This window comes from Myxine glutinosa, chromosome 11, assembly GCF_964187855.1.
Source record: "Myxine glutinosa chromosome 11, kmMyxGlut1.1, whole genome shotgun sequence".
NCBI lineage: Eukaryota > Metazoa > Chordata > Myxini > Myxiniformes > Myxinidae > Myxine > Myxine glutinosa.
The window spans coordinates 57,640,640-57,667,022 of NC_136271.1; the positions used below are offsets into that span (position 1 = coordinate 57,640,640).

General features: G+C 43.9%; 1 protein-coding gene across 1 annotated transcript in view; it reads left to right on the forward strand.

The window, feature by feature from the left end:
* The window catches only part of LOC137436690 (phosphatidylinositol 3,4,5-trisphosphate-dependent Rac exchanger 2 protein), a 139,990-nt gene that overhangs the window by 64,464 nt on the left and 49,143 nt on the right, over positions 1-26,383 (forward strand). The window contains exons 9-17 of the mRNA XM_068130688.2: positions 5,589-5,738; positions 6,007-6,151; positions 11,345-11,445; positions 14,135-14,238; positions 14,453-14,502; positions 16,975-17,050; positions 18,455-18,527; positions 23,809-23,963; positions 25,526-25,618. Coding sequence (XP_067986789.2) covers positions 5,589-5,738; positions 6,007-6,151; positions 11,345-11,445; positions 14,135-14,238; positions 14,453-14,502; positions 16,975-17,050; positions 18,455-18,527; positions 23,809-23,963; positions 25,526-25,618 — 947 coding nt within the window. The remainder of the gene's footprint in view (positions 1-5,588; positions 5,739-6,006; positions 6,152-11,344; positions 11,446-14,134; positions 14,239-14,452; positions 14,503-16,974; positions 17,051-18,454; positions 18,528-23,808; positions 23,964-25,525; positions 25,619-26,383) is intronic.

Below are 26,383 nucleotides of genomic sequence, written 5' to 3' on the forward strand. Positions count from 1 at the left end.
ACCCCATAAACTAGTGCTCCTTTGCCCCCCCTGTATGGTGAGGGATGACAGAGTTGCCATCCCACCACATCGGGGAGCATTTCCCACGATCAATTTTGCTTACCAAATTCCAACCAATCAAAAATTTTCCATTTACTGCCAATTCTATTCCAATCATCAAATTTTGCCTTTTTCTAATTTTGGGTCCAAAACACTAACCTCATCACCTGTCTACTTATTAGATCCTCTCGGTGCGCCAATTCACGTCTACAGCCCGGCTTCGTAAAGCCGAGTAATGAATGCGGGTTGTTTGGTGCCGGCGGCTGGATGCGTCCGGCACTCGGTGCAGGGAAGGACGCTTACCCGGGCCGAGATCCCACGCACCACCTCGGCGCGGAGCCATCCAATTGCCCGATCTCGACCTGCCGGAACGCCTTAACAAAAAGGGGTCGCCATGACGACCCTTTCTATCGGGCTGCCCGCTCCGCCTAGTGGAGCACGGACGCGGCCGTGCAAAGCGAGGCCCAGCGTGGATCGCGTACGGCGGTCCTTTCGAACCCGCCGTGGTTCGGATCCCCGCTGGTTCTCGCGGCACGCGAAGCCCGGCACGCACCGAGGGCCCGATTCGGCTAAATGTCGTTCTAACCGCTAACCTGGTTACCGTCGAAGCCTCACCTGCATGCTTACACGCATACGCTACCCCTTCCTTGCTCATACACCCAGCTGTTCCCATGCTCCTCATCATTGCACCTTCTCTAACACACCCAGGTACACTCATTCCGCTCACAGACTTGGTCACACACCTGACCACCGAACACCTTTGCACACACTCGTCGCTCGCACACCTCACCAACACACCTCTTCGCGCCCCCTTCTCGGTCACCTCCTCTGTGACTATCACAGGTGTGCTCTCACTCGCACACCCAACCACGTGCCTCACGACCAACTCAAGTGTGCATTCCCACACACGCTCTACCATTCCAGGTGTGCATCCTTCCATTCCAGGTGTACATCCTCGCTCACCTGTCACAACCAACTCACGCTCCGTGTCACTCTCACTACTTTCACCACCACTCTTGACAGCGCACTCACCCTTACTCTCGACAGCGCACTCTTTCCTCATGCACCCGTCCGTTACACACCTTTCTTGCGCACACTCTTGCGCACACTCTCCCGTTACATCCTCTGCAACACTCACCACAGGCGTGCGTTCTCCCTCACTCTTGACAGCGCACTCTTTCCCCATGCACACGTCCGTTACACACCTTTCTCGCGCATCCTCTTGCGCACACTCTTTCGTTACTTCCTCCGTAACACTCACCACAGGCGTGCATGCTTCCGTTACATCCTCTGTAACACTTCTCACTACGCGCTTCCATGTGCTCCCTCGCACACGTGCTACGACCGACTCACTCTCGACAGCACACTCACTCCTCGGCGCGAACTTTTTCCTCACACACCCCATGGTCGGACATTCTCGCACACCTCTTTTTTCGCACACCAGACCTGTCGCACACTTCACCAACGGCCTCTCACGAACACCCGGGTCCACAACAACCCCCAAGCCGACTGAAGCTCCCCTCACATCATGTACATTTCCACGTATATCGCCACTCACCTTGGCACCTCTTCGTCGCACCTCTTCTGCCACCTGCAAACTCTTTATTTGGTTAGTGAGCACACCATTATGAGTTGAGCACCGACCTTGTACATATTCCATCACCTCCTCCTGGATTTCTCTCTTAGTTTCTGTCCGTCTCTTCTTAATTTCACTCACCTCTTCTTCCACTTCCTCTAATTTTTGCTTCACCTCTTTTATTTCCCGGTGCGTCTCCTCAAGTTCGTCCTCTAAGGCTACCGTGACCGTCTCTATGTGCGTCCTTACCTGCCGGTCCTTCGTCTCCATTATCTCTGTCACCTCGTCCAACCTCATTGTCAGTCCCTCACGTACCATCTGACATTGCTTCTGTGTCGCTATCAAGTCATTTTTTATGTCGTTTTGTGTCGCTTTTAACCCTCCTAGTACCGCAGTGTTCTTTTGTACCTGCTCCGTTAGTTCTTTTTGTCCTTCCGTCAGCTGTTCCACCTCCTCCGTCAGGTCCTCTATTCCCCCTTGTAACTTTGCCGTCCCATTTCTCACCTCTTTCTCTATACGCTTTTCACCTCGCTTTACCTCCTCGCGTACCCCCGAGACCTCCTCACTTACACCTCGTCGTATCCCCTCTTTCATCTCCTCCATCTCCTTTGTAGATGCCACCCTCATCTGCCCCATTTCATCCCTCTGAGCATCCAGCTTGGTTTCTACCCCGATTCTCACCTCCTCGATCTGGTTCCCCATCTGTTCGATTTCCCGGGCGGATTGCTCCCCTATTTCCCGCAATTTGTCTTCCATCCTATTTTCTAACCCCATTAACACGTTTTTCACCCCCTCTAACTGATTCTCCTGAGCAGCCATTCTATTTTCCACCCCCATTAACCCATGTTTCACCCCTTCTATCCCATTGTCTAACCCCTCAAATTTGCTGTCTATCTTCCCTATTTGGGCACTGGTACCCCTCGCTTCATCCCTCATTACCCCCAATTGCTCACTCTGAGCCCTCGCTTCGTTCCTTATTTGCTCACCCATTTTGGCTTCCAATCGCTCACTATTAGCCCTCATTTGCTCATTCTGAGCCTCCATCCGGTTCCACATTTTGGCTTCTAGCCTGTCTATAAGGGCCCCCATTTGTAACATAAAAAGGTCCGAATCCCCCAGTGGCGCTGCTACGGTCACGGGCGCGGCTAGATTTGGTGCCGCTGTAACCGCTTGCGCAAAGGCGCCATTTTGCACGCCTGAAACCTCGTGCGCGAGAGTGCCATTTTGTGCACCTGATACCCCCTCAACCACATTCTCCATATACATTTCCCCGAGGTCCTGGGTCGATTCCACCCCGTCTATCTCTCCCACCGGCATCCCGTCGCCTTGACCAGCCATGGCGCGATTTCAAAATTCGGGTTTTGCTTTAAAACACAAATTTTCAGCAGCTCGTAATTTTGAGCACGTTAAGTGCGCTTCGGGCCTCGTATCCCACTCCTGACACCAATTGTTACGGTACGTGGTTAAAGATGGTATGTTTGCCGAGCGGAGGCTCCGCGACCAAACAGTGCTTCCCTGACTAAAACCCGATTCACCCCAAACTTTGGCCGTATCGCGCCGCAGCTACTCAATATGGAAACCTCTAAAGCGACCGAATGAGAATGAAGAAGAAGAAGAAGTACGGAGGAATAACAGGATTTATTAAGCATTTTCACAAGCCAAAGCAACGAGAGCAGTCGGTTATATACAGAAAATGGAAGGAGCAGACACACAGTGAAATCATTAGCTTACCTATTCAAGCTTAATTAATAAACCCCAGGACAACATTAAAGACAGACGGACAATCACACTTACACGGGGAAATGCAGGCAGGAAGGAATGGCTTGGAGATGGGTGGCTTTTAGAGGCAAGGAAACTCTTTATTTGTCTTCCTTCTGTCTTTAAAATTAAAATTAAATTTAAAATTAAAATAAAATTTATTTATTTGTTCAGCGGGTACTGGGCACGGTCGGGCCAGAAGGCACCGCCGTCAAGAAGCCGAGCTTTGGTCCCAAACTGCGCGGGCGAAGTTCCTTTCTCCGTACTGCCTCGTGCGCTCCTTGCGTTGCCCCGGTCCGTATCTCCTGCAACGCGGCACGTCTCACGGCGGCTCGATCACACCTGCTCGTCTCCAGCGCATCTCCTGGACCCAGAACTCATCCCTCCTCTCTGCTCATCTCCCTTTTTGGGAGCGTCCCGCAGCGGGTTATATAGGCCCTGCCCTTCACCCTTTTCGAACCTTCCCCAAACGTTCTCTCTCCGCCCCCTCAAGCCAAACCCCTCGTTCTGGGTTGGATGAGCGGGGCCGACTTACTCCTCCCCTCTATGACGAGGTGGAGACCCGCCTTTCTTCTTCGGCGTTACCTCGTGCGTAATGGAGTCAACTGCTGCAAAGTGGACGGCAGATGAAAATGCAGCAAAGTGCAAACCTGGCACTTGGAAGCTGCCATGGGGCGTCGGAGGGCCTACTCTTATTTAATTCGGTGCAATGAAGAGTCAAACTAGTGGGAAACACATCCTTAGCCTACACAGAGAATAAGGGACTAACTATTTAAAAGGATATATCGTGTCCTGTGTGTAGGTTTATGGAATTAACTAAGAGGACGAGCTGCGACCATTCTTTACATTACGAGGGTGTTACACACAACAAAACCATACTTTTCACATTCGTTACACTTTCTCAAAATTGTTACACTTCTCAAATCCGTTTCACTTCTCAAATCCGTTACAATATATATACACACTATCTTATATCACGTTTGAATGTGTATATAAGAATTGTCAATGCGAACCTCTCTTGCCTTGGACAAAGCCTTCCCTACGGTCAGTAACAGCACCTCCTGGAAGGATCATACAAGATTAAAAGAAATTTTTTAATCATTCATTGGAAATAAATAAAACAGATCCAACAGCATAGTGCAGGGGTAGCATACTTACCTTGGCCTTGTCTTGTCTGGGTTTGATTCCCGACCCAACTACAAACTGTCTGATTGGTGTTTCGCTGGCAAGGCATTGTATCACAAATTGAGCTGTCTCTTGGATAAATTATAAATTCGTGGATAAATAAAGAAATAAATTAAATTAATGGAATAAATTAATAAAATAAATAAATAATTAATAATAACAATTAATAAATAAGTAAATAAATTATTAAATTAAAGTAATTAATTAAATGATTAAATAATAAATTAGATAAATGTTGATTGGGTCGTCTCTTGTCTCTCTTGCATGTTAAGCCATGTTTCCCATCTGTTAGCATTAATTTGTGGACATTAAAGATCCCACAGTATCTTTCAAGAAGAGTATCGCCAGGACTCTGATAAAAAATAATCCTTCCGCTGAGAACCTCTGGGTAGGCAAAGGCAACCCACCCAGTGTAGACTTTTTTGTGGGGTTGCTTTGGCAGCATTGAAGTTTATTTTGGGCCGAGCAACTCAGAAAGAAAGTGAAAAAAGCAAAGTAGGAAATGTCAGCATGAGAAACCACCCCCTCGCCCCCTTTTCCACACCAAAGCCCAAGGCAGCCAACCAACTCGCTTTAAGACTTCTTCCTGCTGCTTGTAAATCAATACAGTATACAATCTGATGGCAACAGGTTTGTGAGGAGCATGCTGAAAAAGCACCACTGAAAACCCACGTTCTCGATGACTCTCCAGAAACTTATTGGAAAATATAGAGAAGTGACAAAAAACAAACAAACAAAAAAACACAGTTTTTGCTTGTAGTTTAAATATAAATTATACACAAACAGGGAATTCAAAGATTTGGCAATATGGGAATTGTGGAGTTGCGTTTGGTTGAGTTTCAAGCACCTTCATGCCCCGCAAAGGTGTTGCATGTCCGAAAGAGCTCTTTTGCTTTTAAGTTCCACCAACTTGAAATGAAACACGTTCCCTATCACCCGTTGACCATCTGATGTTATGCAACAAGTTAATTTGTCGTCACGAGTCAATTTCAGGAAGAACTGATATTTGCTTACTCTCGTGTCCCTGCAGTTGACGTACACAGCTGTGGCTTTACAGTGAGTTTTGGTTGGAAGTTTCATAATACCGTGAAAGACAAGTGGGTAGTGTGCATGGCTCGGTCGGCGGAGGAGAAACAGTCCTGGCTGGATGCAATCGTCGGAGCACGCGGAAGGAACAGGGGTATGCACATCAAGCACCCACTCCTCGGAACAATTCACAAGACATGCCAATTGTATAATATGGCCAAAAGCAGTGAAAAAGTACCTGCATGATTGTATGAAAAAAAGTCTACACATTTGCCACTCCTGACACCAGTTCTTAACTTGTAGCTGCGCATGCGCATAGAGAGACTAACATCCATTAACCTATCATTGACAATAACAAGGAGCTATTATCTATATGATATCACACTTACCGAAGGATGTGTTGTGCTTTGCCATGTGGGCAGGTGATCACATGGGCCTTGAGCAAGATGCATGGACATTGATGGCTAAGAAGGGCGAGAAGCTTTACAACCTCATGAAAGCCAAAGGAAGGCTCATCCGTGACCGTAAAAAGAAGCTTACTTCAATCCCCAAGTGCTTCCTCGGAACGTGAGTTACGGATGTTCTGAGATTTACACCAAACACAACAACAATGTGCTGAGATCTTTGCCGCCTGTCTCGCAATGAAGCTTTCACTACGGAATAACGGACCTGACATTTCCGTTGCCATATAATCATTTTCTGGCAACGACTGGCTACGTACGTGACATTTCGTGCATTTCCTGGACTGTTGTGGATCCCGAAGGAATGGCCTGGCTCCCTCCACACAAATTACTTGGACAGTTGCTGAAGTTACATTTTCTGCTTCTTGGTGCATTTTCCTGTTAATTTTAAAATGCAAATTGAAAATTGGGACCTCTTTGCAGGCCCCAACTTGCGCCCAAACATCCTCTATTCGGGGCCGGGCGGGCTCCGCGGATGGAATTCTAGGAAAATTCAACAACCAAATCTGGTGATAATCCAATTTTGAAATTTGACTTTAGTTTCCAATTTAATTTGACTGTGTATCCATTAAGTTGCGATAAGACAATACTTACAAGGATGTTGCATCATCTCACAAGTGATTAGAAATTGCACCATATTTGGTGCAATCCATCGTGTGTGGTGGATTTCATCATGACTTTGATTCGTGAGTGATGATTAAATATCAAATTTTGGTTTAACACCAAAAATCGAGGTTTCACTAATGCGTGACAACGCGTCACACAGGATGATGCAAAGGTAGCACTCTTTCATTTGAGCTGCATAATCTGGTTTTGATTCCCGACCTGATGATAAACTCGGATTGGTACTTCGCAGACAGGCTCTTGCATCACAGAGTGCACCGTTCCTCGGATGGATGTTAAAGATCCCATGGTGACTTTCCGAAGACCAGGCGAGTTATATTCGGCACCCTGAACAAATTCCTGCTCAAATTGTGGCTGACTCCACAATCATTTTGGGAATAACGGGTGCTGCGGAAGATGTTATTGTAGTAGTAGTAGTAGTAGTAGTAGTAGTAGTAGACGTAGTAGACGTAGTAGACGTGTAGACATAACAAGCTTAGGATGGTTAACAAGGATATCAAATTCTATTGTTCTTAAATTTGTTGGTATATTTGACTTTCAAAAGGACCAAAAAGACCAAAACGTATGTGTGCAGATATTCATCCTTAAAATGATACTGATCATTTTTATTTTTCATCAGGAGGTAGAGGGTACAGTCATGAATCCTGTACAACAATTAATTCCACAATTCCATTTTGAAACATTCATGGCGTGCAATTAGCAAACATATGAGAGGCGTTAAAATGTTCTCGGACTCCAAGAAACACCAATGTTCTATTTTTCAGTATATATGAATTTATAATTGGGAAGGAAATGCTTTTTCTTTCTATATATAGATCTTAGTGTCCTGTAGGGGTTGACCAGTTTACTCCAGGGAGGAGATTTTCCTCCATGCTGACAAGGGCCAACAAGCCCAAAACACATGTTCGTGAATGTTCCCTCTCTGGGTGGACTGGTCTATAAAATTGAGAATTTAATTCTTCTCCTGGTATTAACTACGGTAGAATCCTACTTGGAAGTAGTGGGCTATAGCTCTGCTAAGCGCATGCCTAATAGGCACAGCCTTTGCAACTGTTCAGCCAGAAGAGCCTTTTCAAAATTTTAATTTGTCCTGGCTTCTCCCAGAACTGTTGTGTTTACCACAGACAGGTGAATACGTGGCAGACATTTCCTGTTGGTCAGGATGCATGCAGCAAAGGCTGATATGGCACTTGCTTCCTGGTACCCACTACAGTAATAGGACCCCATCTCGACTTAATGTCTTGTAGGGTTTGATCATTTCACCCTGGGGAGATGTTTCTGCTCCTCACTGATGAGGGCCAACAAGCCCGAAATACATGTTAGTGGATGTTCCCTCTCCGGGGTAGACTAGACTATAAAGTTGTCCATGTCCAATAGACAGAGCCAATGCAAGTGTTTAGCCAAAGGAGCCCTTTTTAAAATATATGTATATATATATATATATTGTTACGGATCCGGGGGATGGCACTCCCGTTAGCAAGGGAGGTTTAATCCCCTTGTCTTGTTAAGCTGGCCGTCCGACCAGTCCTGGGGGTATGACGTCACGCCCGGTCAGCGCTGAATAGGGTATTAGGCCAATCCTTCCTATAACCTAAGTACCAGCGCCTTCCGGTACGCGAGGAAATACTCCCGCCGGGCCGCAGCGTAATGGATGGATTGCGCCGAGCGAAGTGAGCCGTGACGCGGGCCGTTAACAGATTACTAAACCCGATTATAAAGCGGTTTGGCCAAAATCGTGCCACAGGTACTCAATTGAAAGAAATCACGAAAGCGATCGGACGAGAATGAAACCAAAGTACGGAGGAACAGGTATTTATTTACTACTATACAAAACCAAAGAAGAAACGAAGGTAATTTACAGGACGAAGAGGAAGAAGATACACAGTGCCATTCTTAACTATACAGGCTTAACTTATACCCCAGGGACAAGATGAACAGAACACACTCACGTACACAAAAGGGGATTGCAGGCAGGAATGGCTGGACGAAGGATGAGAAGGGTCCGTGCAGAACGGCAGGGCTGGAAGCGAGCGGCCGCCGACTCCCCTCACTCACTCGGGTTCACATGGCAGGGCCGCTCTAAGCAGCGCGTCAGAGCTTCACGCGGCAGGGCTGCTCGAAGCAGCGTCTCGAAGCTTCACGCAGCTGGTCTCTCCTGCCTTCTCACCGACTCTCTGGAACCTCCTCATGCGCGTCTCTCTCAACTCCAATTCGTACCTTCTTTGTCCAACTCATCTGCGCGTCTCGTCCTGGTGGGGGCCTCGCGCCAAGGGTTTTATAACCACCCCTTTGGAACCCTCTCGAACTTGCCAGATGTTTCTTGCCACGCCCTCTCAAGCCATGCTCACCGAGCCCTGGTTGGTTGGTAAGGCTGGCTGACTCCACCTCTTCGTGATGAGGTGGGGCCACGCCCGTGCTCTGACGGCTCCTCCCCCCCCTCCTTGGCCTCATGCGTAATGGAGTTTGGGACGATGTGGAGCCAGTAAACACAGCCCCATGCAACTTACTGGCACTTTTAGGAGGCCATTGGGGATATTGAAAGGGATCTATCTCATTTGATTGATGCAACGTAAAGTCAACTATTGGAAACACAGCCTTACCTGGAACACATAATAATGATATAACTATGAAAAGGGCCTATGATTCGCTACGTGTTGCAATGTGGACTAACTAAGGTGCAGTTATTTCAATTAACAGCCAATTAAGGGGAAATGTACACAGGGGTTATTTATAAGGGAATTTACTACTAAATGTACATGTGAAGGTTCTAAAAACCGCAACAATATATATATATATATATATATATATATATATATATATATATATATATATATATATATATATATATATATATATATATATATATATATATATATATATATATATATATATATACTGTACGTAGTTCTTATCCTTTGCAGTGCCTTGTGGGGTGAGGGGGGACTGGTGGAGGGATAGGGTGTTGTACCCCCAGCACGACCATTGGTACCCCAGCACGACCATGGGTACCCCAGCACGACCATGGGTACCCCCAGCACATTTGCAAAATGTTGTGGAGATTAGTTCAGAGCTGATTGGTTGTTCCCTCCAATTATGGGTGGGTTTGATATTTATATGATTACTGCTATTGGCATATTGCATGTGCCACATGTTTGGGGGCCTTGGTGTTACGAGGTTCTGTCTATGACGTCACTGTTTACTCGCCAATAAGTGAGGAAACTGGTACGGTGGGCTTGGCTGACTGGTCCGGTGGTGGAGGGCGTGTGCTGTTGGGATGTTGTAAGCAAATGAGATGCATGAGCATCAGTGCAGGACGGGTATTGGAATGACGAGGGTTGCAGATGATATGTTAGAAGCAACATGGCAGAATCTTCCTCTAACGTGATGTAAGAAAATGTATTTTTGGAGGTTTTGCAGTTTTTGGTGAAGGTTTTGGTTGGACGTGGCGACCTCTTTTGGCAAATAGGCAAACTCTTTGGAGGGAGCTTACTTGCTTGATTTTGGAGAGTGCTTCACAGCGCACGACTGCTCAAACTACCACCCGGAAATAGCGGTGTGTGATAGGTCGCTATGGGGATTTTCTAAATAAGCATTCATCAGCACCAGTCATGGAGAGAGGATTCTAAATGTATCATCCACATCAGGAAAGCTATGCTTGAGATAAGTCTGATAACTCAGGACTGTGTGTTTCACATCATCTTCACAATCCATTATTTTTGCTTCCAAAAAACAAGGGTGATTTACTTTGGCTTATCTTATGCTTATTTTATGTAATTAGGAGGCCTGTTGGTCCATTGGACCAAATTTTCATTGGTCTTCACCACCTTGAAGCATACCTGCCTGTCAGACTTCGGGGTCATTTGGGTCCACCTCGTCTTTTGAGTGCTCAGGGAATTTTTGGTCTTTTGTGTCATCAGAGACTTTTGGGTATTTTGGGTCTTCTGGGTCTTTTGGGTCCTCAGTGACTTTTGCGTCATCTGAATCTTTTGGGTCCTCAGGGACTTTCGGTTATTTTTGGTCCTTAGGGACTTTTGGGTCATCTGGGTCTTTGGGGTCTTCTGGGTCTTTGGGGTCCTCAGGGACTTTTGGGTCATCTGGGTCTTTGGGGGTCTTCTGGGTCTTTTGGGTCTTCGGGAACTTTTGGAGTTCTGGGTCTTTTGGGTCCTCGGGGACTTTTGGGTCTTCTGGGTATTTTGGGTCTTCAGGGACGATTGAGTCATCTGGGTCTTTTTGGTCCTTAGGGACTTTTGGATATATCTTTGGATATATCAAAGATATATCTTTGGGGTATTCTGGGTCTTTTGGGTCTTTTGAGTCCATAGGGACTTTTGGGTCCTCTGGGTCTTTAGGGGTGTTTGGGGTTTCAAAGGGTCTTCAAAGGTCGAAGGGGTCTCAGCCTTAAAAGGTTGAAGGGGGGTAAAGAGTTAAAAGGTACATTTCAATAGTACTTAATACATAATTAAATAATAGACGTATGGAATGCACACACACACGCACACACGCACACACACACACACACACACGCACACACGCACACACACACACACACACACACACACACCTCATCCATTTATAGTAAGACAAGAAAACTCTAGCTTCTTGAACAAGTCCGACATCGTTAATTTTAGCGTTATTCCAGCAAGCGGTGAGTGTGTGACTCTGGCTGTGCTGGCAGTGAGTTTGTTACCTGGCTGGTGGAGATTGGAGAGGTGAGCAAGCCTGAGGAAGGAGTGAACCTTGGACAAGCTCTATTGGAAAATGGAATCATCCACCATGGTATGACATCTCCACCCCTTAAGACCCTTAACTCCTATTAAAGCCAGCTTAATTAATTAATTGTACACAATGTCCCTGCATATTAAGTCGGTTTTAATTATTTAACTATTTTTATTTTATTTTTTATAACCACTTGTTTGAATCATGTGACCTTGATGTTTTTCAACGGCAAGGATCGGGATGCCATTTCCAAATGAGACTGAAGCATTTGACTTTTAGATCACATTTTTGCCGTCTGCCAGCATTCGTTGGTGGACGTTAAAGATCCCACAGTGTCCTTCGCGAAGAGTAAACGAGTCTGTCGTCTGCACCATTAACAGATTACAAAATCCTGCCCTAACTTAGAGGGCACAGCCCTCAGCCCTCAGCCCTCAGCCACACAACCTCATCCTCAGCCAATGATGCTACCCCGCAGCCCTGTGCTGCATTCAAACAAAGAACCCTTTAATTATCCTTTAGATTACTCCAAAAGAAAATAAACTAAAGTTGCTGAAGGGTAATTTGCATGAAATCCAATAAACTTCAGACCGTCAGTAGACTTTGCTTGTGATAAGTCTTAACTCTGTCTTTCCTTCTAAAGTTCAGTCTCCAACCGATCTCTTCACCCACTCATATCCTGCACCCCTTTTCTCAATGCCTACTGGACTCATACTTTTCCACCTTTTTTTTTTTGTATACAGAATCGAGGCTCGTGAAAGAGCTAACATTTATCACAAAAAAAAATAAAATCAAACAGACAAACAAAATATATAAAAAGAGGGAGCGGTAGACAAGATGGGGAGAGAAGGGGAAGCACACAAACACAACATTTGAAAGCAGGGACATCGGGAGATGTGTGGGAGGGAGAGGGCTTGGGGGGAGGAGGCGTGGGAAGGGGGAGGGGGTGGGAGAAGTATAAAACACAAGGACACCAAGGACTTCCAGGAAAGAAGTTGGTATTTCAAAAAAGTGGATTTGGGGTGAAATTAGCGGGGTTAGAAAAGATCAAGGTTTTGGATAGGGGAAGATAAGAGATGGTGGTGAACAGCTGTTTTAAAGACCTGGAGGGAGGAGTGGGATTGAAGAGAGTGAGGGAGTTTGTTCCAGAGGCGGGAGAAAAGAGGAACGAAGGAGTGAAGGTGAGCAGAGAGTCTTGATTTTGGCAACTAAGAAGGTCAGGAAGTGCTTCTTTCACCTTGATGAGCCCAGATGGCTTTGATGTCTGAGACTTAAATCATGCTCTGCAGAAAACTGGCTTGGCCTCCTCTATCTTCCATCTTCAATACGTTCTTCACTCTGGGCTACCTCCCATCCTGGAAGGTCGCCAGCATCATCCTTACCCACAGCAATGTAAATCCTCTAAAGTACAGTCTGGTCAGCTTGCTTTGGATTGCAACTCTCCATGTACTGCTCTTGGGAGTACTTCCGGCTGCGACTTCCACTTCGCTCCCACCTCATGGTTGTCTATGTGTTGTACCGTCCTCCTTAGAGTGATGACTCCATCTGCATCCCTCTCAGACGCCATGGACAACTTTTAAGCACTCATTCAAAAACTTCCTCATGCGTGGTGATTTCAATCGTCACCATGCTAATTGGCTGGCTGTTGGTACCTGCCTCACCTGCTAGGGCACTCCAGAAAAGGACTTCTGTGACTCCATGGGACTGACTCAATCTGTGAACTTTCCAACCCGGATTTCTGTCAATGTCAAATGCTCCCTTTCGTAGAACCTGATGGAATCCTTAATTTCTGTTGATATCAGGTCATTCATCTTCCGTAATGGTATGGTCGTTGATCATCGGGTTAAATCCTTCCTCGCCACTCAATTGCGGATTCCCTGAACTGTAAACAAGACATGATCTACTGTGCGTCTGGATATATCACGATTTTTTTTGTCATTGTTTGGTGTTCTGATTTGTTTGTTCAGCTCTCTTCCTGCGTGGTATTGAAGGCCTTCTTTGTGCCAGATGGTGACACTTCCTCCAGATTCACTAAAAAAATTTAAGTCTTCATGGAATCATCTCCTGTAAAAGTCTAGGCCAGTGTACACCGCAAGGCAGCATGCTTTGCCCAGTGATATTTTTTCATCTGCAATATGGAATGGTTCCCCATCCCGATGATCGGCATGATGCGACACCATAACCTCATCTTTGCTCAGAACTTTTTCAAATTTCAGACCCTTGAACCCCTGCAACTCACCATCAGCCATTACCTCGCTTGGGTAGATCACATTTCTAAATTGGCTTGTAAAGCAATCGGCGAACTCGGAAACGTCCAGCCTATCCGCTCACCTGCACTCCATTGCCCATTTTCTTATCTGTGCAATTGCTTACCTATGTCTGCTCAGTCACCCTCCGGGGCCTCAATGTTGCACCTTGGCGTAATCCTTTGATGTCTCGTAAACTTGTTCACACAATCTCACTCTTGCTAACATATCTCCCTATTCCCATCCCAACATTTTAAATCCCATTTGATCGTATAATCAATGTCCGTAAGTTCCCCACAGCTCTCCTGTGTTGTCTGCAACCCCTGCATCCCATGTCTTCCACGAGCCTCGAATGTATAATATATAAATAAGGAAATACTAAATACAGCTTTATAATTGCCAATGAATGAGATTATTTTGGCATCTGCCAGGCATGCACAGCAAGGTGTGTTCACCAATGTTGTTCCTTGAGCAGAGTTTGTTGTGCTCCTCCCGCGCGAGCGCAGTCGCCGACAAGCATCACTTCAAGCAGGAAGCTGTGCTCTACCGCTTCCGCTACGATGATGGCACATTCCGTACGCGCAGCGAAATGCAGGATATGATTGCTAAGGTAACCACTGTTGATAATCATTTTTTTTAAATGAAATGAATGATGGCAAATAATGATGGCAGTGCATCATAAGGAGTACGAAGCGTGACTTGTAGGTACGCAGCCCCTACGCACAAACAAGTTTGAGTTCTGTCATTGTCGATGATATTTAATTATTACTATTGTTATTTTATTGCAATGTTGTTGTTGTATTAATTTGAATTCCCCTCTCCAGGGATTAAGAATTTATTGCCGACTGCACAGCACCTTCAAACCCATGATAAAGTGAGTGATTTATCGATAGTATATTTAGAACAATTTTCAATAACCATATAATCAATACAAGATGTGGTGGAAGGCCTTGTTTGTCTGTGCCAGGATCTTGTTCTTGAAGAGGTTGCTTCTTGAGGTGTCTTGTCTGTGAAGCATTTTGATATTGAGGTTGTGAATTCTTGAAGTGGTTTATTCTTCCGATCGTTTGTTCTTGAGGTTATTTGCTCTTTATTACCCCCATTCACATAGTGCAAAGGGGGTTTTTTTGTATACAGGATCGAGGCTCGTGTAAGAGCTAACATTGATTACAAAAAGACAAACTGACACATACAACATATGATAAAGGGAGCGGGAGACAAGATGGAGAGTAGGGACATCAGGAGATCTGTGGGAGGGAGAGGGCTTGGGGGGAGGAGGCATGGGAATGGGGGTGGAGGGGGGGGGGGGGTGGGAGAGGTAGAAAAACACATGGACACTGCTATGACTTCCAGGAAAGAAGTCGGTATTTCAAAAAGGTGGATCTGGGGTGGATTAACGGGGGTAGAAAAGATCAAGGTTTTGTATGGGGGAAGATAAGAGATGGTGGTGAACAGCTGTTTTAAAGACCTGGAGGGAGGAGTGGGATTGAAGAGAGAAATCCCACTCCTCCTGAAGGGAGGAGGGGTTAACCAATTGGTTTAGCTTCATAATCCGTCTGTCTATCGGTCTATTTATATGATCGGTGGACTAATTTATTTCAATTTTTTTTGTTATATTTTGAACACTGTCGAACACGAATCGGAACATAAATCGGATCATGAACCTGCAGTTTAGCGGTACTTTAGCTCTGATTTCGGCAAAGTTATATGGAGTGTCGTCCCAAGCGCGCATGCGCACAGTGCGTGCGGTAAGGCAATCGCTTCAGTCTAGTATTTTAGTCTGGCAGCCAAACAAAACTGAAAATCATTCCAAACAGGAAACTTACTGTTTTTAGGGAAGTCATAAAGGAGACGAACAACAGGCACGAAGAACTAATGTGACGTGTTAATTAAGGTGGTGTAAAAGACGGTGCATCACTGGCAGTAAACTTCCGATTCATTGCTTCTCTTTTTTCTAGAACCCTTGAAATTTCTATTTTATTTCAATATAATTATATACGAGGGTAAATCAAAAAGTAAAGGCAATATGTGTGTAAAACTAACACCCAATAAATTGCCTTTACTTTTTGATTTACCCTCGTATTTTAACAATGTAGAACACAAATCGCGTTGTTCCACTTCCAAAAATCTCCAGTTTAGCAGTACTTGGCCAACATTGTACGTCGTCTCGACCAATCAGGTTTGCTGTCTGATTTGAGGGCGGAGTCACGGTGAGATTCAGACAAAATGGCGATGCCTGGCGATGCAACGACAGAGCTAACTTTGTCCAAAAGATCTGTTTGTTTAGTGCATTATTTCTCAAAGATCGGTCCAAAATCGTCAGTTTATTTGAGAAGAGTTGGTTCAGCATCAGCTTTGCCCGATCCTGTTTGACCCATCAGCTCCATATGGTTGCCATCGCTCCTGTTTTTTCAAAGTTCACGAGCAAAGCAAATATAAATCGTGCTCCGAATCACAAAGCAAGAGTTGTAAACACCTTTCCCAGGTGTTTTTTTTTTCTGAAGACTGCGTGGTGTTCTATGAACTCTCTAGTTTATTAATTTTTTTGAGATGGTTTATGTTTTTTTTCCCGGTAGGATGGACTGGAGGTATGCACACTCCTCGCCTCAGATGTCTAGCCTGGGTTTGAATCTCGGCCCAGCTATAAACGGTCATCCTGGTGTTTCACCTGGTGTTGGCTGGTTGGCTTAGCGGTTAGGGTGCTGGCTTGGAATCCGAGGATCCTGGGTTCAGAATCCTGGTTGATCGTTGAATTAACGCCAGGGGGGTTGACTCAGCCTGTCATGCCTTCCGAGGTCGGCAAATTGAGTACCAGCTTGCTGGGATGAATGATCACGGTGTGTACCCAGATTTAGAATAGGTACACCGTATCCCTGCGCATCGTCAGAGCGTGACCAAGGGTTGACGTCAGGAAGGGCATCCGGCCATAAAAACATTGCCTCAAACAGGGAACCATGATTGTCATGGGGCCCGCAAGGCTAACCCCCGCTCTAGCGGGGAAAATGGCCTTAAAACGATAATTCATTCATTCATTCTGGTGTTTCACCTCCTCAATGTGTGCCGTCCCTCAGACGGATGTTAAACCGGGCGTCCCATTCGCCAGCATTAGTTGGTGGAATTTAAATACCCCACGGTGTCCTTCGCAAAGAGTAGGTGAACTAGCACCGGCACCCCAAGCAAATTAAACATTCCTACCCTAACGTCCCGTGTCGGAGTGGTGACCCATCCAGGATTGTAACTCTAGGCAAGAATTTTAATATGCTGTTTTCTGCTTTGGTAGAACCAACGCTCTGTTTCGAGATGGCAGAACCAACATATTGTTGAGGTTGTTTTGTTTCTTTTGCAGGGATCGTGATCACCACCTATCGACATACAAATCTGTGGTGGTGGCTCATAAGTTCGTTGACTGGCTTCTTGCTCAGGCAAGGTTGAGTATTTCTTAAAGGATCATCTCATGCTTTGAGCATTAGTTTTGTAACACATGAGATAAATATCAGGTGCTATCACCTGAATATAAGGTGTTCTAGAAGTGTCCCGTAATTGCTTGTCGAGGAAAATCATTGTTTCCCCACAAACAAAAACCTTTTAATATTTGAACACAGAAATCAAAACAGTTTTTTTTATCCTGTATTAAAAGACCTTGATATGGTCAAGGCCAACCCGGGCTGATCCAAACCGATAAGTGTTGGTATATTATCTAGTGACAACCAACCTGAGCTCCCATGTGTGTATGTTTACGCTGTTTTACTCGGAAACAGCTCAGATAAGGATACGAGACTTTCAGGATGAGGTTTAAGAGGAATTGGTGTTGCATCACGGCGTCCATAGGCAGACTACCCACTTGTGTTTTTATTTAAAGAGGGAGAAAAGGCTACAATGTACAGCAAAAGGTAAAACGATATCAAGAAGCAATATTGTTAATACCTCCTTCAAAATTGTACGCAAGCTTTTCAAAGTAGGGCTTTTTTCTTCAAGTATTTGTGAATGCTCGTGTCGGTCAGCATCGGCGGACAAGATAAACAATGGATTTTATCAACTGAATGTTGGTAAGAGAACCCACCTTGGGAAATGAGGTGTTTTCTGATGTTTCGAGTGTAAACTATTCCTCGATTGCTCTCGAAACATCAACTGCACCTCAGTTCCCATGGCAATTAACATACTCTTAAATCAACTTTTGAATTGACATAATCCATTGCTTTTCACACAAAGTCGACTTACAATAGAGGAGTATTCAAGGTGGCACTTTATCATGGGTCAGGCTGGACCAGCTGGACAGGCAGCACAAGAGGCTATCACTAAGATGCCTCATAACAAGTACCTCCTCAAGAAGTAGATTTATTCTTTCCATTTGGGTGTCTAAAAGCTCTTATTGAAAAAAAATTCCATTCTGTAATGGACATTCTTCTCTCATCATTTTAGATGGATGTCAAATGTATTCCCAAACTGTGATTGCAGTGACACCCATTAGCCACTCCGTGAGACACAAATTTTCATTCACTTGATGATTATAATCTCTGCAAGTTGGACTGTGCACTTAATCATAACAATATAAAGTTACACATGCACTCCAGTACAGCTTTGTACTTCATACTGGGGAATATACCTCACAAGTGATCCAAAAGACAGTGAAGCGTAGGTTAAATAGACAATTAGGACTGAACATCATGTCGTTGACCATTTTGATTATGTCAGCAGCTCCCATTGCCTCTTGTGTCTACCCAAAACCCAAGATGGCCAGGTGAGATGTCTGACTCGAGAATTCCAAGATTGCGATGAACCTTTTGTCCCTCGGATTGGAGCTTGATTGTTTGTGTGTGCATTTTTAGGGGGACTCCAGCACCAGAGATGAGGCCGTTTCCTTGGGAACAGCTCTCTGTAACAGCGGCTTTTTGCATCATGGTAGGCTTTATTCACCAACAGAGTTCAATGTTACTTGTGCTTTGTCACTGCAATGTCAACCATTTGATGATGGAAATAGGTCTTTTTACACCTTTGCTGGAAGTGGGACCATATTAACATTATGAGTCACCTAGTGTTAATGGGAAAGTCACCACAGAATGGGGTCTTATTACCTCTGCCACCGAAGGTGGATTGAGGTTAGGTTGTCACCCCTGTTTGTCTGTCTGTCTGTTTGTTTGTGAACAGGATATCTCAAAAAGTTATGGACGGATTCAGACAAAACTTGGTGGACAGTTGGCATGTGTGACCTGCACAAATTCATTAGATTTTGAGAAGATCCAGGGGCAGATACTAAAATTTTAAAGTGATTCTTCACCGTTGATAGGTCGGGCCCAAAAATTATATAGTCCCACATCTCAAAAAGTTACAGATTCGGACGAAACTTGGCAGACAGTTTGGGTGTGTGCCAAGGATGAATGGGTTTGATTTGGGTGAAGATTTGGATCCTGATAAGAGAACTTTTTTTTAATTTTCCAAGTGATTCTTCAGCATTAAGTGGTGCAGCCAAAAGCGGGAAATAGCACGGAATTTGAGAAAGTTGAAGGTGGATTCGGACAAAACTTGGCAGACAGGTTGGGTGTATACCAAGGATGAATTGATTTGATTTTGGTGAAGATTTGGATCCTGATGATTTTGTTTTTTTTTCCAATTGATTCTTCAGCATTGAGTGATGCAGCCAAAAGCAGGAAATAGCACGGTATTTGAGAAAGTTGTAGGTGGATTCGGACAAAACTTGGCAGACAGGTTGGGTGTATACCAAGGATGAATTGATTTGATTTTGGTGAAGATTTGGATCCTGATGATTTTGTTTTTTTTTCCAATTGATTCTTCAGCATTGAGTGATGCAGCCAAAAGCAGGAAATAGCACGGTATTTGAGAAAGTTGTAGGTGGATTCGGACAAAACTTGGCAGACAGGTTGGGTGTATACCAAGGATGAATTGATTTGATTTTGGTGAAGATTTGGATCCTGATGATTTTTTTTTTTTTCCAATTGATTCTTCAGCATTGAGTGATGCAGCCAAAAGCAGGAAATAGCACGGTATTTGAGAAAGTTGTAGGTGGATTCGGACAAAACTTGGCAGACAGGTTGGGTGTGTGCCAAGGATGAATTGATTTGATTTTGATGAAGATTTGGATCCTGATAAGAGTGTTTTTTTTAAACTTTCCAAGTGATTCTTTAGCATTGAGGTATTTTTTCGCCTTTAGAAGCCATTTCCCCCACAGAGCAAGGGTTGGTCTTTTTGGGGCACCGTGGTCCCCTTTTTGAAGCAATGTTTTACGGCCAGATGCCCCTCCTACAGCCAACCCTGTTAGTCGCCTCTAGCGACACACAGGGAATTACCAGTGAACTGGTACTCAATTTGCCGACCTCGGAAGGATAACAGGCTGAGTCAACCCCCCTGGTGTTAATTCAGTGATCAACTGGGATTCCAACCCAGGATCCTAGGATCCCAAGCTGGCACCCTAACCGCTAAGCCAACACCATTGAGTAATGCAGCCAAAAGCGGGAAATAGCATGATATTTGAAAAAGTTGTGGGCGGATTCAGAGAAAACTTGACGGACAGGTTGGATGTGTGCCAAGGATGAATTTATTTGATTTTGGTGAAGATTTGAACCCTGATAAGGGAATTTTCTTAAATTTTCCAAGTGATTCTTCAGCATTGAGTGACGCAGCCAAAAGCAGTAAATAGCATTATATTTGAAAAAGTTATGGGCGGATTTGGACAAAACCTGGTGGACAGGTTGGGGGTGTGACTTGGAAGAATTGTTTCCATTTTGGTGAATATCCGAATCCGGATTTGGCCTATTTGTGGGATAAAAAACGTAAGCTGCTCAGCCTAACGAGTTAACAATATGAGTCACCCAATGTTATTTGGCAAGTCACCATGTAAAAGAACCAATAATTGTTAACAGTTTTTACGAGTCTAAAGGCACGATTGCTGGACATTTGGAGTGGAAAATTTACCTTTCCTGTGAATCAAAAAATATGTAGGGATGGTGGCACAGGAAAAAAAATGGTCTCCTGATCATAGGTGTACAAAATGATATGCCAAAAAGCTCTGAAAGAGGGAAGTCATAAGACTTTAAAAATCACACCTTTTATTCTGGACCTTTTCAGAACTAGCAAAACTTATAGGCACCAGAATACATCGTCAAAGTAACAAATCGGGAGATCGCAAAATCACTGAATTGGACTTCTTCTTTCTTTTTCTCATCATCAATTTCAGCAGACAGCCGCACACAATAATGGCTGAAGCTAACACAATTATTCCAACGGGAGGAAGCACCATTTTGCATTGGGTATTGCGAGCATTCCATAAGTTTTTTTTTAATGGAATGAAACAAAAGCAATACAACCACAATACAACACAAGCTGTTGAACGCCATTTACACCTGCGCAGACTGCCGTAAACCTCACTGTGCCATTAAAAGTCTCCGCTGGGGGTTGCAAGGTCTCATGGATTGCAAGGTATTACAAGATGCGTAACTTCATCCACATGGACCTGCAGTATCATCTGTAATACTCATATTATTTCATGCACATTTACTTGGAATATAATACATGCATGAACCCCTGGTCCTCTCTTTGTCTATTTTGTTGAAAACCTTAGGCAATTATTTTGTCTGTACCCTTCATTATCTTAAACATTTCTATCAGTTCCCATCATAGCACCTCCTTTCTAGTGTATAAAGTCCTGTCTACTTCAGCCACTCCTCATAGCTCAGTCTAACTAGGCCCGGAATCAATCTAGTCGTTCTACACTGAACCCTTTCTCTGGCAGCTTTATCCTTCCTCAGACCAAAACTGCACATAATATCCGAGATGAGGCCTCACTAAATTCTCATACACTGTTAGCGCTACCTCCTTTGATTTATAATTTATCCCCTTACAAACACAACCTAAAACCCTAATAGTTTTACCCAGTGCCGTGTATATTGAGAGTCTGGCCAACTGAAATACTGGCGCCATGTTGCATACCTAACTTCGCGCGCTGGCACTGCGACATGTATGTCAGCTGTGGCAATCCTGTAGTTCTGTGATTAGGGAATCGATGTTATTACTGTTTGGTCGCAGATTTAATGAGGAACAACTAATTCAAGTTAAAGTGACGTGTTGTTTGTTATTGGAATAATAAAATCTGCAAGCGGTGTCATTTATTCACACGAATTGTTTGCCTGTCGCGGCACACGATTTATTGTAAGCTGCATACAGCATACTGATACATTTAATTTCTCTTGGCATGAAATTGTAATTTGATAAAATGGAGCTTGTATACTAGTTTTCATCTATTATCTGGAAACGTAACATGCAATATTCCCATAATGCTACGAAAGTACAATGTCTATTATTTTATTCATTAGCTTGGGTTCACAAATGTTGTTATAACTTGACTCGCACCATAATCAGCAATAAAAAAGTAAACAGACTCAGAGGTACATTGTTTATTTGTTATTCTTGAAGAAATCCGCCATTAAATATTATAACCTTGGTGATATATTTAGATAAAATAGATATATATATCAAATGTGTACGTGCATATTATACATATATCCTATTTCAATTTCTTGAGGAGCGCTCACATTGCCATACTTTTGCTGCCATGCTCTCCGGTCGTAACTTTACGTTGCGTTTTACGGCTGTGTGCTTGGGCTCCATATCAACCTACACCCACAACGTTGTGCAGTCCTATCTATTGAAACAATCCAAATTAACTGCTTTTTGTGGCAATATAATATTTGGAAAAAGTATTATTTTCCCCCAAAAAATGTTACGTTTTCAAAGGACACTTTACTCAGGAAACTGCCACAAACAGTGACAAATATTGCGTCATAAACAAGTATTTCCTGATATATAAGCATATATAAACAGTGCATGTTATCGGGTATATGTATAATAAGGGATTATGTATAACTGATTTTCAGTTATTATACATAATCCCTTATATATATATATACCCTATACACTGCATATGTACACGAAAAATGTTACAGGGAATATGTATAATATATATATATGGTTGACTAAATAAATGTTAAGCTCACCAGAGACCTAATACACACGTGTCATGTCACTTTTGATTTGAAACCAATATATATATTAAGCGATTTCACTTACCGAACATAAATATGAGTAAGGTGATGGATTCCATCCAACTCGGCGTGTTTTAACGGCCCAAATAGCACTTCGTTCCTTGTCTCGAGGAAATCTGTGCATTATACGACCTTGTCCTGGTCTAACAGAACGTCCCCAAGCGGCACAACACACCATATTGGTTGATTTTATTGAAATATTACTCAAATGAAATATGCAACGATACGAAGCAATGGCACGGAATGGGTGCCATTGAAATTATATAGCAATCCAAGGGGAGGCGAACATGTATCCGTAACACTTTCCCACCAGGAATGGGTGCAGCGAGAAAGCTGCTCGGCTTAGGTGGTATGCAAAATGGCGCCTGTAAACCACGTGACGCGGGCTCGACCAATCACGGTGGTAGTTGAGCAGATCAAAGGCTGGCCAGACTCTGTTAATATACGGCACTGGTTTTACCTATAGATACCTGGCAATGTCTTGTTTGCTTACACACACATCCCCGATCCATCTCCTGTGTGACAAGCTCATAGATTGCCCCTTACATAATGTAATCCCTATCTTCATCATTCTTCCCCATCAAAACCACTTTACATTTATTTATGTTAAATTGTATCTGCCAATCCTTTGTCCAATCTATTGAGATATCTACACTTTCCTGTATCTGATCGTCCCCCTCTCTGCTATCTACCCCTTACCTCCAAGCTTAACTCTCGGGGGCATTTTATCTGGCCCTGGAGCTTTATCTCCTCTTAGCGTGCCTCGTTGTTTCCTTACCTCCTCCACTCACACTTGGATCTTATGTGCACTATATTCTCAATTTGGCCTCATTTACACAACCACCCATAATTCTCTCCCCCAACCCCTCTCGCACCCAAAAAACAACAGAAGCAAATCAGAAAATAAACATTGACTTTGCAACACTGGATAAAGCCCACTTTGTTACTGAAATACGGAAATTAATTATGAAAGATAACAGGGTGTTGTTGCACGTTTAAACGGGCAAACCGTTATCCGTAACACTCAGTATATCGCTTGTGTGGTGGCAACATGCTGCTTCAAATTGCACAATTAGTCGTTGGCATGCCAAGACTGACCGAGCCTGTGTGCCTTGTGACGTGCACAGTGCAAGACAAGAGCGAATTTAAAGACGACTCACTCCTCTTCCGCTTCTATGCCGATGAAGAGAGCGCCACGCACGGGGGCAGCAAGCGACAGGCTCCCCGGCCATCGCGCAACGATATGAAGGTGGTGGAGACCATGACCTGCAAGTCTATCATGGTTAGTGGCACACATTCTGACCATTGGCACAACCTTTCAACGGGTCTACACCTGAGTGGTTAAATGTTGTCTTTGCTTCTTTATGCGTGAACTACATTTTAGGTTTTGTGTCAATTATATGACTGATGTATGAAGGTTAATTATTTATTAAGTCCATGTGTTAAAATCGTAACAAAAACCTGAATAAAAAATATAGTTATTTAAAAAAACAAAAACTTTTTTTTCTACAATACAGAAACTAACAAAGAGCAATCAGAGATTGCAGACCCTCGCCAGGACGTGTTTTTAGTGGTTTTAAAGGCGTTTATGTTAAAACAAATAAGGTGGCCGGACCACATGACCAATGACGTCATCATTTTAATTTTCTCCACCAATTTATCCCTAGACATTGATCGGATAAAATTTTGTACTTGTCGAATTATAACATCATCATGGAGGCACCTATGACATCATCATTAACATATTTTATTCCCATGGAGAGTTCTTTACAATGAGTCATGTCTCAATTTTTTCTATGCAGTGCTTTCGGAAATATAGGGGTGCAAAGTTTTTCGGTTTTTCCAAGTTGACGCCCGTACCACGTCATCTATGACGTCATAATCATCATAAAAAATTCCACAGGTGGAGGTGCACTTAAGGTGAAAATTTCCTGTTGGAAAAATCGGACTAACGGTTGCAGAGAAAATCATATTTATTCTGTGCGGACAAACAGACAAACAAACATGAGGACGTCGTGCAGAGCACGATACTTGCAAAATCCACCCCTCCCCCCAAAAAAGGTTGCCATTGATCCATCAAATTGTCCATTTCATCAAGATTAAAATTGACGATCTTGATCAAAGCTCGGGTTAATAGAATGAAAAGTGACGATTTTTCAGATGAAAATTCATGATGTTGACCTTGAATTGACCTTTGACCTTTTGACCTCAAAAATAGTTACTTTCCCTATTTAGTGACTCTATATGCAAATGCTGTTTAATTTTCAAGTCAATGGGATGAAAAATGGCGATTTTCGAAATTTGACCTCCAGATGACCTTTGACCTCAAAATCAATAGGCTTCTCAATTGTGACGACCTCAAAAACTTGCTGACGTTTCATGACGATCGGTTTAGAATTGTGACCTGTAGGCGAGTGACAAACAGACAGAATAACAAACGCAACCGACCAATATACTTGAAAAATCTTCGATGTTGCAAGTAACAAACTAACAGACAAACGGACTCAAATGCAATACGTACCCTCTCCTCTGGTAAGGGTAAATATTGATGTGTTTTCCCTTAAATAATACTCCCTGTAACTTCACTCGGCTAGACTAATCATAATCATAATCAGCTGTGAATGTGTACACGTGAATAAGTACAAAATGAAATGGAATTTGAAACAAAACATATCCTGCAAACAGCAGTAGAATTGAACCAGTGATGGATTTATGGTTACAGTAACAGGTTTGTGTTTATAAATACCATTCGTGTTTATTGTGTCAGAAAGACGACACAACTCAACAAACGAGTTTGTTGAACTTTGAATGGAATGACAGTTGTTTTCTGTTCATCCATTGCAGGTAAAGTTCCATCCCGAAGGTTATGGGTTTGATCTACAAGATACTCAAAAGGGTTACGTCGTGAAATCGGTGGAACCTGGCTCTAGTGCTGCGGTACTTGTACATTCTCATGTCATGCACGGTCTCATGTCACAGCACACACATGCTCTCATTTCATGTCACATACATTGTCACATCACATGACATGGTGTCATGTCAAGTTATGTCACCCATGGTTGCATGTCACACTACGCATGGTAGCATGTCACATTATGCATTGTCGCATGTCACACTACACACGGTAGCATGTCACACCATGCATGGTAGCATGTCACACTACACACGGTAGCATGTCACACTACGCACGGCAGCATGTCACACTACACACGGTAGCATGTCACAATTTGCACTGTAGCATGTCACACTACGCATGGTAGCATGTCACACCACGCATGGTAGCATGTCACACCACGCATGGTAGCATGTCACACCACGCATGGTAGCATGTCACACTATGCACGGTAGCATGTCACACTACGCATGGTAGCATGTCACATTATGTATGGTCGCATGTCACACTACACACGGTAGCATGTCACACCATGCATGGTAGCATGTCACACTATGCACCGTAGCATGTCACACTACGCACAGTAGCATGTCACACTACGCATGGTAGCATGTCACACCATGCATGGTAGCATGTCACAGTATGCATGGTCGCATGTCACACTACGCACGGCAGCATGTCACACTTCGCATGGTGCATGTCACACCACGGATGGCAGCATGTCATACTACGCATAGTAGCATGTCACAGCATGCATGGTAGCATGTCACACCATACACGGTAGCATGTCACACCATGCATGGTAGCAT